Source organism: Miniopterus natalensis, chromosome 14, assembly GCF_054644295.1.
Source record: "Miniopterus natalensis isolate mMinNat1 chromosome 14, mMinNat1.hap1, whole genome shotgun sequence".
NCBI classification, from domain to species: domain Eukaryota; kingdom Metazoa; phylum Chordata; class Mammalia; order Chiroptera; family Miniopteridae; genus Miniopterus; species Miniopterus natalensis.
The window spans coordinates 42,281,154-42,296,198 of NC_142094.1; the positions used below are offsets into that span (position 1 = coordinate 42,281,154).

The 15,045-nt window shown below is 44.0% G+C and overlaps 1 protein-coding gene across 1 annotated transcript; it reads right to left on the reverse strand.

Annotated features, from left to right (window-relative positions):
* LOC107542558 (cytochrome P450 2C23-like) lies at positions 1-15,045 on the reverse strand. Its single transcript, XM_016219877.2, has 9 exons — positions 14,866-15,045; positions 13,512-13,674; positions 11,006-11,155; positions 10,306-10,466; positions 9,630-9,806; positions 2,889-3,030; positions 1,716-1,903; positions 1,161-1,302; positions 1-182 (listed from the first exon to the last, which is right to left on the reverse strand). Exons 1-9 carry the CDS (start codon positions 15,043-15,045, stop codon positions 1-3), a joined length of 1,485 nt encoding a protein of 494 aa, XP_016075363.2.

Genomic DNA, 15,045 nt, shown 5'->3' on the forward strand with positions numbered 1-15,045 from the left:
TCATCTAGGAATAAGGCACAGCTTGAAAGGTGGAGGGATGTTCAAAATCCCAGAAATAAGGGGTTCGGTCTTTATGTCCTTGGGATCCACCAGGGACTTCAAGGAGAAGTTCTGCAGGACGGTGGTCAAGACGAGGAAGAGCTCCATGCGGGCCAGGCTCTCTCCGACACAGGCCCGCTTCCCTGCAAGGAGGAAACTTTCCCATTAGCTCACTCCAAGCTCAAGCACAATAGCTCAGATTCAAATACACTATTCCAAACAAACAAAACAAAACAAATACAGCATGCCCCGGAGAGCCATTGAAAACACTGATCAGAAAAGGGAATGCTTATCAACTGCCCGAGGACAATAAATCCATGCAGGAATATTTGCCAGTATATATCAAAACTCTCTCAAGGAATTTTCACTCTTTTATTGGGTTAGGAACCTCCTGGGGATTTATCCGTAGGAATGAGGGATGCACCTGTCTTTTATGCACCTGTCTTTCCATCTTTTATGCTGAACACCTATTATTATTGTTTCTAATGAAACAAAACATCTTAACTGTTATTTTTGAAAATACTTAGTAAATGATTGAATAAGATAAGGAAATGTGTGCTGACCAATCCTAAGTTGTCTTTATGGCCTTATGAAAATAGTAACTGGGAGCCAACCAGCTCTTGCAAAGAGGCAAGGGTATGTGGGGCTCAGATCTCAGAGGAGAAGACAAAATATGAAGTGGCCAAGGTCTCTTTGATGGCCTCTGGCTCTAAGAATCAAAAAGCTAATAATCATTAATAATTTTAAAGAGAAGAAAAAAACTTGTACATTTGTTTTGGAAAAGTCAATATTACAAAGGGAAAATCAACAGATAAGAGTTTGCAAAAGCAGGTCCCTTTGTCATCTGGTAATATGTGACATTTGAATTGGATTGACTGACACTGGTTTCTTTAAAAACTGGCATTACACTCAGTCACCAAACAACAAAATAGTCCCTGGTGAGTTACCAAATCCGACTGGTGTACAGATTTAAATAGCTCCATACAGTTCCACCAGAAACTGTAACAGTTTCACTTGATTGACTTGGCTCTTGTCAGTGGATCACTTAGTTATGTCCTAAGTTCAGTGAAGTTGTCCAAAATGTGCGTGTGTATGGTTTGGATGGATTTATTTGTATTTACCAAGGGAAAAAGGTATGAAGTAATCTGTTTTCCTGAGGCTGCCATTTTCATCCAAAAAGTGTCCGGGGTCAAACTTCTCTGGGTTGGGGAACTCTTTGCAATCATTCAAGACTGAAGACAATAATGGCAACACAGTAGTGTCCTGGAACCGAGAAACAAGAGAGGAGTTGTCATGCCTATCCTCGCTTCATAAACAAGGCTAACACTCTTAATTATAGCGGATCAAATAGGACTGGGCACTCTTAAGCCTGCCTGGTGAGTGACTGTCTTGAGCTATGGCTATTTTGCAAACCCTATCATACAATATGTTTTATCGAGTAATAAGATGGTTCTCTTGGGGAAGAGTGATGTTATGGCCAATGTGCAATAATCAGTTGTTGTTGATAAATGGGAGTTTGCAACCCACATTGTCTAGACACGTGCTTTACTGGAATTGCTGCCTTGCCTGGGAAGAGCCCACTTTTTCACAATTTGTTCCTTTCTGAATTCAGATGTGAATGGAAGAAAGTGAGACGAAAACTTCTATCCCATTAAGTTTTCCCAGACACATCTAACCTTGGGGATGACGTATTGTCTGAATTTTGTGTCCTGGATCACAGTATGGGGTAAATTAGAAGGAAGGAGGGTGATGTATCTTTGTATCTCATTCAACACAGCCTCCGTGTAGGGCATCTTCATCTTGTCCTTCATGGAGGGGCTCTGGTCGCGTCCGATCACTCTGTCAATTTCTTCATGAACTTTGGCTGCAGAGACATGAATCATGGATGCTACTCAAGAGATATGTTCCCTGGACACCTGGAAATTACCTGAAATGCTTGCACGTGCAACAGAACGTCGTGGCCTAGAAAAGGCTCCCAACATCAAAGGCATGTTGCTAAGCAGCTCATGGCTCTGCTCCTGGTGGAATTTCTCTTTTTTATTTTGCTGTAAATGCCAGAGACTTTGCTGAAGGAAACATAAAGGTTGGGTTAACTATGTTCTCAGCCTCCTGGCTTCATTGGTTTGCTCTCATGTACAAGTGAGGCAAGGACCTTTGTGGCAGGGAACATGGCTTGGCCCATGATTCCTGGCCAAGCAGCTGTAGAGGGAAAATGTTTGATCCTCACTCTGGTGAGAGCATCTCCTTTGTCACCTTCATCCAGTCTCCTACACATTTTGTGGAAATGGAAAATACCGTTTTGTTGATCAGTATAAACACTGGCTTCATAAGGTCTGTGCTCTGGGAATGTGCTTGAAAAAATCAACCTACCACAATTTCATTTTTGAATGTTAAATTGTAACACAGCTAAAACTTCCGTTTGGGGAATCTGGTCCATTTTCTAATTGGGAAAACGGAGGCCTGAAAAATGAAATAACTTGTCTGAGGTCACATAGCCAGGTACTGACAGGCCCAAGATGAGAACCCAGCACGGCCACCCATGGGTCGCTCATCTAAATAGGGCCTACTCTTTGGCATTGCACCTCATATATAAGAATCAGGACTCAGAAGCTCCTCTGTTTTCAACTTAAAGGACAGCCTTTGAGTTCTTTAAGGTGTTTCTTCCTTGTCAGCATTATCACATAGAATTCTGATCTACAAAGGCAAAAACACATACACAGCCCTTTGCATGGTGCTCTACAAGGCAGCCCAGAGAAAGAAGCAGCAGTCACTGTCAGCAGTGTCTTCCCACCCTCATCTGGTGCCTGGGTCTTATTTTTCATTTGGTCACTAGAATATTTTTGCTGTACCTTCCACCTCTGGATGTTTCATTAGGAGCAGGATCCCAAACCTCAGGGTGGAACTGGTCGTCTCTGTTCCTGCTACAAGCAAATTGGATCCACAGGTTGTCAGGTTCTCCAAGTAAAATTCAGACTTTGGGTTGTCTTTTTCCTGTAGATGGTAGAGTTAATGGCCACATGAGTTAAAAAGAGGGCAATGACTTATCAGAGCTCCACAATCACACTCCTTTACTAGTAATAGGCTTCATTTTGTGCACTGTTGTGCAGTGGATAGAAAAAAAAAATCAATCACGGATCGAAACTCCTATGTTCAATCTCAGGTTAGTCAATGAACCGATGCGTGCCCTTAACAACTTACTTTACTCTCTACTCAGTTTCATCATCTGTGAAATTGGGATAAAAATGATAGAACATACCCCATAGGTTTATTGTAAAGATGAAAAGAGTTAATGGGTGGAAGCTCTTGGAACAATGCCTCATATAGACAAATACTCAGTGAATGGAATCTTCCTTTATTATATTTAATGAAAAAGACCAGATGATAAACTCTATGCAGGCACAATGTAGAGAAATCACTGATTTATAACTGGTCTGTTTCCTTCACATACACTGATTTAGATGCTCTTGGCCCTACCTTCTCCCATATGACATTTGTCATTATAATGACATTTCTAATATGAAAACTGTATTGGAGGACATTTTTACTCATATTTTTTTAGACGGGATCTACAAAGTGTTTAGAAAATAAATTGATACAGGACTTAAAAATAGTGAGTTTTCTAATTTAAAATGATTCCACCAAAAATAATATGGATTAAGTCTTCTTTGTGGATATATCCCCCACACTGGGCATAAAAAGGGGCACTAGACATTTGTCAAATAACTAAATGTTTAATGATATTTCACTGGTTAATAAAAATTTCTATATTACTATATATTTAAATTATTTTCATTGCTGATTATTTTTGGTGGGCTTTTAATACCACTGGTTTTTATTTTTTAATTTTTTTTAAATTTTTTAAAAAATACATCTTTATTGATTTCAGATAGAGGAAAGGAGAGGGAGAGAGAGAGATAGAAACATCAATGATAAGAGAGTCATTGATCGGTTGCCTCCTGCACACCCCCGACTGGGGATCAAGCCTGCAACCTGGGCATCTGCCCTGACCGGGAATCGAACCCTGATCGCCTGGATCCTAGGCCGATGCTCAACCGCTGAGCCACGCCCAGCTGGACAATTTTTATTTTTTTATTTTTTTAATTTATCTTTATTGTTGAAAGCACTACAGGTGTCCCATTTTTCCCCCTAATTGATCCCCTCCACCTCGCTCCCACCCCCTCCCCAGGCCTTCACCCCGTCATTGTCCGTGTCCATGGGTTATGTATATGTGCATATAACTTCTTTGATTAATCTCCTCCCACCCCTCACCCCCCTTCCCTCTTCCCTCTTCCCTCTTCCCTCTGAAATATGATTGTCTGTTGCATGCATCAATGTCTCTGGATCCACTTAGCTTGTCAGATTCTTTTGTTCATTAGCTTCTTCTTAAAGAAGACCCTTCAATATTTTATGTAGTACTGGTCTGGTGGTGATGAACTCCTTTAGCTTTTCCTTGTCTGAGAAGCTCTTTATCTGACCTTCAATTCTAAATGATAGCTTTGCTGGGTAGAGTAATCTTGGTTGTAGGTTCTTCCTTTTCATCATCTTGAATATTTCTTGCCACTCCCTTCTGGTCTGCAAGGTTTCTATTGAGAAATCAGCTGACAGTTGTATGGGTGTTCCCTTGTAGGTAGCTAATTGCTTTTCTCTTGCTGCTTTTAAGATTCTCTCTTCATCGTTAACCTTTGGCATTTTAATTATTATGTGTCTTCCTGTGAGCCTCGTTGGGTTCCTCTTGTTTGGGACTCTCTGTGCTTCCTGGACTTGTAAGTCTATTTATTTCCCCAGGGAGAGGAAGTTTTCTATAATTATTTTTTCAAATACGTTTTCAATTTCTTGCTCTCTTTCTTCTCCTTCTGGCACCCCAATAATACAAATGTTGGGCCACTGAAGTTGTCCCAGAGACTAATTATACTGTCTTCATATTTCTGGATTCTTTTTTCTGTTTGCTCTTCTGGTTGGGTGTTTTTTGTTTCTTCATGTTCTAAATTGCTGATTTGATTCTCAGCGTCCTCTACTCTACTGTTGATTCCCTGTAAATTATTCTTCATTTCAGTTTGTGTAGCCTTCATTTCTGATAGGTATTTTATTAGGTCATTGTCGATGGTCTCACTTGTTTTCATAATAGTCTTACGAATATCCTTGAGCACCCTTATAACCAAAGTTCTGAACTCTGTATCTGTTCACTTGTTTGGTTCTATTTCATTTAGTTCCTTTTCTAGAGATTTCTTCTGTTCTTTCCTTTGTGACATGTTTCTTGGCCTCCACATTTTGGCTGCTTCCAGGTGTTTGTTTCTATGTATTAGGTAGAGCTGCTATGTCTCTTGGAATTTGTAGAGTGACTTTGTATAGTAGGTGTCCTGTAGGGTCCAGTGGCTCAGCCTCCCCAGTCACCTGAGCTGGGCTTTCTAGGTGCTCCCTTGTGTGGGCTGTGTGCACTGTCCTGTTGAAGTTGAGCCTTGGTTGCTGTTGGCATCACTAGGAGGAATTGTCCCCCAGGCCAATCGGCTGGGAGAACCAGCTGCAACTGCAGCCAAAGAGCTGCTGTGCTGGAGACACCCCTATGGAGCAGGATTTACTTCAGTGGAGCTTTGGTGTTCACCAAATGAGCCCCTTGAGTGTGTCACTCGTGGATGTGGTAGGGTTGTAATCCAGTGTGGTCGAATCTGACCACCAGGTGCACTGTCTCTGGGGCCTCCTGGGAGGTGCAAAGTCATCCTCTGCCAGTGCCTTGTCCAGGGCCACCCAGCATGAGCTACACAGCAAACCATAGTTGGCTGCTACTTGTGCTGAGCTTGGAGGTGTCCAGGAGAGGCCAAGCTATGAACCAATGCAGGCTGCCACTAGTGCCAAGCCTGGGGACACTTATCAAGCCATATGGGGCACGCTGCTGCTTGTTTGAGAGATTTTAGGAAAGTCCTAAGTATAAGGCTAGAGAGGCCACTTGCACAGAAAAGACCCTGGAAATGGCTTGGATGAGTTTGCAGGTAGGGACAGGCGAGGCCTCCGGGAATCACAGGGTGGGGCCAAAGGTGTGAGTCAGGTGCTAGAGATTCAAATATGGCGCCTGCGTGCTGGCTCTGTCGGGGGAGGACTCGCCAAAGGAGCAATGGCCTCTGCCAGCTCCTGTCTGGGAGAAAGCTGCCCCTCCACCTCTTGTCCCAGTTTCAGGAGGTTAGTTCCTCCCTGAATGTCCCAGGTTCCTTTCAAGCTGCTGCCCAGCGCTGGGGCTCAGAGGGAGCGTGTCTGAGTGAGTCCATGCGCTGGCCCTTTAAGAGGAGCTGCCTGGGACTCCGGGACCCTCGGTGACCCTCAGAGACAGTCCCAGCTGGTTTTCACAGCCCGAAGTTGTGGGAACGTCTCTTCCTGGCCCTGGAGCCCTGAGCAGGGGGCCCAGTGTGGGGCTGGGACCCCTCACTCCTCCAGGAAACCCCCACCACCGAGATTCCCTCCTGGGTTTAACCTGCGGCACCGGGTGTGGGCCCACAGCCTTGTCTCGGATTCAGCCCCGATCCGCCCGCGTCTCCGCCTCTCCTACCAGTCTCGGTGCTTCTTCAGGTCCCTGGTTGTAGGGCTTCTGTTCAGCCAGATCCCAGGAGGCTCTGAGTGATGGTGGTTCTGTATTTTAGTTGTAATTTTGATGTGGTTGAGGAAGGCAGTGAGTGCAGCTGCTACCTACGTCGCCATGTTGTTTCTCCTCCCCACTGTTTTTTAAATTTGAAGAAAGTATTAGAGTATTTGTTTTTAAATTTGCTTTATTTTTAAAGCTCTGTATCAAGTTTTTCTTCACTCAATTTCTTTGTACTATGTTCCTCCTCTTATTTCAAAGTGGAATTATTTCTGCATGTGGAAATCCAAATTTCTAGGCACATTGTCACTTCCTACCTGTAGTCCTTACTGTCTATCTGGAATCAAGAATATTGAGCATTTAAAATAACTCCCTCACAAGAGAACGTTCAGTTCATTTTTTGTTGTTGTTTTTTTAAAGATTTTAAATTGATTTTTAGAGAGAGAGGAAGGAAGAGGGGGAGAGGGAAACATTGATGCAAGAGGGAAACATCAATTGGCTGCTTCTTGCAAGCCCCTGACCATGGATCAAACCCACAACCTGGGCATGTGCCCTGACCAGGCATCAAACCAACAACCCTTTGGTGCACTGGACGATGCCCAACCAACTGAGCCACACCGACCAGGGCAGTTCAGTTAGTTTTTAAGTCTTTGCTGATAAAGAGAGAAAATAGAAATGTTAACGTATATGTTATTTATGTTCTAACTCTATAATTTCACTAACTAAGATGAACTCCATTTTATTAAATTCTTAGCATAACCCAAATCTGTCATGCAATAAGGTTATAGAGTTTTAATATTAATTTAATTAACTATTAAAACAGAATGGAACAAAACTTATAGGAAAGCAGAAACACTTCAGAAGCTGCTACCCATCTCCTATTGGTAGTTACCTTACAGGAAAATAGATGTGGAGAGGAGTAGGACTGGTTGAAATCCAGACATTGGCACATCAACTTTCCTTCTGATCCTTCCTCTAGCCTAGTTCAGTGAATCCCAAGGCTTTGGCATGTATGTTAACAATTGCCCATGGTCCCCTTCCAGTGTTTCCTGTACTGGTGAATGGCCCCAACCTCCATCCAGTTAGGCAAACCAGGAATCTAGCACCTCATCTCTTGCATTTCCCAACTTATTGCCAATACTGTTAATTTTACCTCCTAAATACCTCTGAAATTTATCCAACTTCTCTTCATTTCTACCACCAGCAGCTATGGCCCTTCTCTGCCTTGGGCTATTGCAATAGTCTCATGTAGATGTTATAGGTGCCCTGCCCAGATCCCTTTTACTGGTTCAGGTCACCAATCTCCAGCTTCTGCAGCCCAACCTGCAGCTTTCTTGGAGGAGTCCCTTTCGCACTGGAGTCCCATTGCCAGGAGATGCCTGGGAGTTAATCAGTCTCAAACACCATGGTCAAGGAGCTACCTTTAGCCAGTGACTAACCAGTGCTGGGGTACAAAAGCTCAGCTCCCTCCCCTCAGGGCCTGCCAAACTCTGCACTGTGAGTTATGCTCTACCGCCACCTATAGGATCCGGCAGAGACTAGACTTAACATGAAACTACATCAATGTTGAACTGTTTCCTATTCCCCTCCAGTTTCTCTCATTCACATACAAGTTTCTCTAAATGGAATTCCCTTAATAAATCACTTTCATATAAATCCCTGTTTTAGTCCCCTTTACCAAGCATCATGTTGGATACATAGTTGGTGCTAAATAAAAATTTTGAATGGTTTAATTACTAGTTGGCTATTTTTTTTTCTTTTCCCCTCTTTCCCAGACAAACATCTAGAGTCCCCTGAAAGTCAACAACAAGGTTTTCCCTCTGACTGAAGAGGGTATTTTGATGCACATCCTTGGTAAGTGAAATGAATTTAAATACCTCTACTGATTCCAGCAAAATTTCTGAGCAGCAAGGGGGCTTCAGCACACCTTTCTTGGACATGTTTTCTAAGGAAACTGGCTATCCAAACAAGCCCTTTAGAACTTAAGACTAAACAAGTTATTGCTAATTAAATTTTTGCTATAATTTGCACATTTTAAATATATATTTATATATATTTATTGATTTCAGAAAGAGGAAGGGAGAGGGAGAGAGAGATAGAAACATCAATGAGTCATTGATCCATTGTCTCCTGTATGCCCCTTGCTGGGGATCAAGACAGAAACCAGACACGTGCCCTGATTGGGAATTGAACCAGGATCTGCTGGATCATAGATCGATGCTCAACCACTGAGCCATGCCAGCCGGGCAATTTGTACATTTTTGATATGATTGAGTGGTATTTTTCTTTCATCTATATATACTTAAGGGACCTTTGCATAAACAATGTTACTTTTATAGGGCTCACAGAATAATTTTCATATTTTTAGTTGTTATATGTGTTTCTACATGAAATACCGATTTTTACAATCTGTTGCTGCTCACTGTCTTGGCTATCTTTCTACTGATGTGCTCATGGACAGTTATGCTGGTATTTTATGTGACAGTCTGAAGGTTGGTGGCTGGATGAATATTTGCTATTCAATATTTTTAATACCACTCATGGTGAATGTATAATGTCTTTGCTGTAGAATCTTTATCCACCACCCATTTCAAATAACAAAATTGTTTCTATGAGAAAATACAATCCATTTTTTATAATGTATGGGTCTATGATAGACTGACTGTGGCCAAAATGGCTATGTGTGTGTAAATGATGTGTAGAGAAGATGCATGTATGTTTTATCCATCCTGAGGTACATATGTGCTCAGAAACATGCATTTCTATGTGTATGTGTATATCATGGAGCTCATCCTAAATACACACTGAGAACATTTAAATGCTAATGTCCAAGGGTAGGAAGCAAATAGAAATACAAAGGAAAAGGGGGCTTTGGACCATTTGTGAAGTTCTGTTGTTACCAATGATAGTGTACCCCATTGCATAGAAGTCAAATATCAAAAGTTACCTACAGGGCGAGACTGTGCTGCCCCGCACCCCCGGGGGAGGGTGAGAGATGGCATTGGAGAGACGGCGCATACAGTACCTGCTCCATCCTGATGAGGAAACAGTCCATGTAGTCTCGGGGGTTATTGTAATCCAGGGACTCTTGGTGCTCCTTCACTTTTTCCAGAAGGAAACTTTTAATATCTGAAATCCCTTTGAAAAGTGATCTGTGCTTTCCAGGGAAATGCTTTATGAGTTGTGGCCACAGATGGTATATCTAAAAATAAGGGGGAAATACACTTACACTGGAAATTCGGTTTGTAAAGAGGAACCAGGGTTTCTGAATGGAGTGCCTAACCCTCTGCATGGTCTGACTAGACAGGATCCCTCCCTCCACCTGCCAAGCAGAAGAGAAGGGATGTGAGGATGATCACATGCAGGAGGGCAGTCCCCGCCCATCTCCTTGCTCATCCAGCCTTAGCCAACCCCGGAGTCATACGGGAGAGAATGGCCACCGGGGCCTTAAAATAAACATGTGCAACTCGGAATGTTTTGTCTGTCTTCCTTTGTGTGAGTTAACCCATAGAGTCAAGCAGAGGGCAACCTTCCAATGATGCTGGGATAACTGTCCTTGCACTCACTCAACATACGAGGAGGGAAGGTGACGCTGAATGCTGATGTTGGCCCCTTGTTCCTGGAGTAGGTGAGCGGAGCTCATAGGCCATTACCCAGCCCGCAAGCTACCAGTGGACCAATGAGTTCAACCGCGGCCTTACCTGGCTCCACCTAGAGCTTATGTTTTTAGCATTTTCATTTAACAAGTGCATCAGGTGAAGGAACGTCTCGTCCTGGTACTGGAAGCGCTTGTTGAAGAGAATGGAGCAGATCACATTGCAGGGAACGCAGGAGAAGATGAAGGTCGGGTCAAAGGGCTGAGCTGGCGCGGGAAGCGAACAACTCGATGTTTATGCAGTTCATTTCCTCTAAACTCCCCCAAATTAGGGTGAAACTGCCTTCTAAGAATACTGATGCTAGACAGTATGACACTAATAATGTCGATTACTACTAACCCTATCTATTACGTTGCCCTAAGAATACTTCAATAGTCGGAAGAGCAGCAGGTGGCATCATGGGGCATCCACTGCGTGCTGGATACCGTGCAAGTGTCTTGCAAACTATAGTATTCAACCCTTGTTCTGAGGTTTGACTTTTTAGCCCCATTTTTCAATGTGGAGACTGCATCTTAGAGAAGTTAAGAAACTTGTCCAAATTTCCATATCCAGTAAGTGCTGAAGTTTGGGCAACGAGTCCAAACTCAAGGATCTGAGCGTTTCTGCATCATTTCCTTCCCACCCCTTTCTTCCCAGCCAGCTCCCTGATTAAATGGAGCAGGTGGACCACAGAGTAATTCCCAAAGGAGGAGCTGGAGGGGGGTCAGAAGCCCCTGCCCCCAAAGGCTTGATGAGCGGCGCTCACCCTTCATTTTCCTGAGCTCCTCCACCAGGCACTGGGCTTCCTCTTGGACCCTCTCCTCGATGCTCCTCTTGCCCATCCCGAAGTTCCTCAGGGTCATGAGGGAGAAGCGGCGCATCTGCTTCCAAGTCTCTCCGTTGCTGAAAATGATTCCTGGGAAGAGGAGGGAGCAGGGAAATATCTGCGCCCTGAAGTCGGATTTTCCCTGACCTGTCTCCAGCGCCCCTTAGCAAGGATTCTGCAAACGGCAACTGAAGAGCGCGGCCTCTTCTGGGGTTCGGGTGAAATATTTGTCACAAAGGAAAGGAACCCCACGCTCTGGTCAGCAGAGGGCAGAGGCGATGGAGTGGGGCAGGGCAGTCACCGGCCAGCGGGAAATAGTCCCAAGTGCGGGAAGAGCCTTCTGTCTGGTTTTGCTGAAAATGGTCAGAAGTGCCCCGGCCAGTGTGGCTTCATGGTTAGAATGTGGGTCCACGCACCAGAGGGTCGAGGGTTTGATCCGGGTCAAGGGCACCCACCTAGGCTACAGGCTCCATCCCCACCCCCGGTCAGGGGGTCAGGGGGTCAGGGGGTCAGGGGGTCAGGGGGTCAGGGGGTCAGGGGGTCAGGGGGTCAGGGGGTCAGGGTGTGGGTGGGAGGCAACCAATCGATGTGTCTCTCTCACATCCATCTCTCTCTCTCCCCCACACACACTTTCTAAAAAAAACTTGATGGGAAAAATATCCTCACTCCTTGGGTGATGATTAGAAAAAAAGGTCAGAGTGGCACTGTGCCCTCAACCCCCTTTCCTGCATGCCTGCTCCCACGCTTCGTGTTCCTCGGGCCTGTGGTTTGGGCCCGGCTGTGACTTCTCTGCGAGAGGACAGGCTAAGCAGGTGGGTATGGGAGTTATGGCTCCGCCCTGTGCATTCACTGCAGGGCAGGGTGGCCTCAGCGGAATAAGGGCCGAGCCCAGGACGCCCCATGCCAATGTCCTCCTCTGCGCAAAACCCGTGACTTATTCGGGGTCCCCTATTTCTCCTAATGCACTGGCAGTTTCATCAGCGTGTTGTGGCCTCTGAAAAGTGAATGCATGTTTGCAGCTGCGAACTGCCAAGCAAATGATCTCAGACTGGAACAGCAAAAAGAAAACAAACACCTATTTAAGGACTATGAACCCAAAGCTGTGACCTGCATTATCACACAGATCACACAAAAACATCACAACCTGTGACTATCACACAGATGATCAATAAAAACGTCCTGAACTACTGAGCAGGAGCCAAGAGTGGCGCTAATGACGTAAAATTTGGCCATTTCTCTCAGAATGAGAGTTTGATGAAAAGGGCGGAATTGTGAATAAAAGAAATACAGGCCAAAATGGAGTCACTTCTGCTAAGGCATGTCACCAAACCAAAGCTTAATAACTAACGTGCTTGCAGATTCAGCCTCTCCCAGGAGTGGAATTTTAAACCAATCAACCTAGACTCCCCCGATCTACACCAGGGAGGTGATCTGCATGATAAAGCTCCTGCCATTCCCTTTCTCACCGAGGTAGAGGACCTAACCTAAAAATAACTCTTTCCTTTTGCTAATAACTCCCCTCCCACACTCTTCTGGATCTGAAAACCTATTTTGTACAGCCCCTTGGAGGCTGTATCTCTCATGGATAGATGGGATGTTGTCTGATACATTAATAGCTTCATAAAACCAATTAGATCTTCAAATTGACTCAATTGAATTTTGTTCTTTAACAGAATTAAGTTTGTGTTTCTCTAGGACTTGCAATTTTACAATTTTAAGTGGTTTGAGGTGTGTATTGGATATAAAATACTTTACATATACCAAGTATTACACAATAAAAATAAAAACAAAGATAGAACTGGCTATGCCAGAAAGACCAACTATGGATTTAGAAGGTTGGGGCTTTGAGCCAAAGGATATCAACTAATCTCTCAACTTTCAGGGAGTGGAGGGAACTAGAGATTGAGTTCACTCATGTAATCCTTGACTCAACCCACATGTAATAAAAACTCTGGACACCAAGCTCAGGTGAGCTTCCTGGTTGGTGGACACAGCAATGTGCCAAGATTGTTACACATTCTGACTCCTAGGGAGAGGACGCAGAAGCTCTGCATTTGGGACCCTCTCAAACCTGGCCCTATGTGTCTCTTCATTTGCATCCGTCATATAATAAAATTGTAACTGCAAGTTAGCATCTTGAGTTCTCTGAATAATTCTACCAATTATTAAACCTGAGGAGGTCCCAGGAACCCCTGAATTTTTCACCAGTTGGTCAGAAGTCTGGATGACCCGGGAACCCCTGAACTTAGGGCTAGCCTCTGAAGTGAGGGCAGTCTTGTTGGGGATGACACCCTTAACCTATGGAGTCTGCACTAATTCTGGGTAATGGCATCAAAATTACATTGCATATTGTAGCATCTAATCAGTTGCTTGGTGCAGATCATTTATTGTTACTTAGTCACTGTTTGCTAAAGAAAATTAACCCATATTTTTATTTGAAACATACCATATCCTTTATGAAAATCTGAAACAACTGGAAGACGTCCTCTGCCAAGGAATACATCACCCTGATCGACCAGAGCTTCCTTCACCGCCTCATATCCATGTAAGACCACGGTGGGCGTGGATCCAAGGTACACCGTGTAAACAGGTCCGTACTCCTTGGCTAACTGGAGAAAGATTCAGGCAGTTGTGTAAGCGCTATTGCAAAATCTCTCCACTGGAGGCTTGGGTAGAAGTTAAGTAATAATTTATAGGTAGCTTAGACTTTGCCCCATCCATTCCAGTTTAGAAATTTCATAATTCTATGAGAGTGATAGTGTACTGTGTTGGACGACAGTGGGAAAACAATAAAACAGAGAGGTCAGGAATCTATGGGGAGGTAAGATTTAAGGTCCAACTCAAGACGAGAATGAAGCAGCCAGGGCAAGGGTTTGGGGGAGAGCTCACTAAGCACATTGTTCCAAGAGGAAAAAGAGAGCATTAAAACAGCCAACAACAATTGGGCCATGGTTTTCAAACACCATTCTACTCTCTACTACGTCTGACTATTTTAGATTCCTCATGTAAGTGAGATCATGCAGTATTTGTCTTTCTGTGTCTGACATACTACTTAGGATGTCTTCCAGGGTCATCCATGTTGTTGTAAATAGCAGGATTTCCTCCCTTTTTAAAGGCTCAATAATAATCCAGTGTATGTGAGAAAGGATAGGTAGGTAGGTAAGTAAGTAGGTAGATAGGTAGATAGACAGATAGAAGATAGGTGATAGTTAGATGATAGATATTTTGCATTCTCTTTATTTATCCATCAATGGACATTTAGATTGTTCTGGAGAATATATCCTTGCACAATGAACTCCTGATAATATCTTTTCTCATATTTGCAAAGGAATGAATGTCGGTCAGGGTAGCAGAGCTGGGCTGTATCAGAGCAAGATGCTGGGGAGAGGAGTAAGGATTGCAACACATCCTGTAGATCATGTGGTGTAAAATAGTAGTAGTAATAATAATCATATAGAAGGACATTTAACACATTTTTACATTTTCTGGGCTTGCTTTTGATAAGTGTTATAAGCCGAGGGAATTGGAAGCCTTTCAATTGAAATATGTTCTGATTCCAGAATTTTCTCATTCACTAAAATTCAACCTATATTTCAGGTCTGGTCAACATACCTCACCACCGGCTCTAAAGTGTTCCAGGCCAGAAAGAAAAAGGACATATGTCTTGTAATACAGAGCTAGACACCCCAAAGTGCCTCGGTGGTGAGTCAAACTAAGAAAGGCTGAGGAAGAGAGCCAGCTGGCAGTGGGCTCAGATGCAGAGCCGGGAGATGACCGGCCCCAGAGCGAAAGCCCCTTACCTTGAGGAGAGATGCAGGGAGGTCCTTCAGGTTTAGATGCATCAGGTTCCCAATGATGGGAAGGGGAGTTGGGCCCGGGGGCAGCCTTCTCCACTTGTGACTTTCTTTCCTCACCAAAAGGAAAACCAGGCAAGCGACACAAATAATAAAAACAAGAGTAGTGGACCCCAGCAGCTCCAT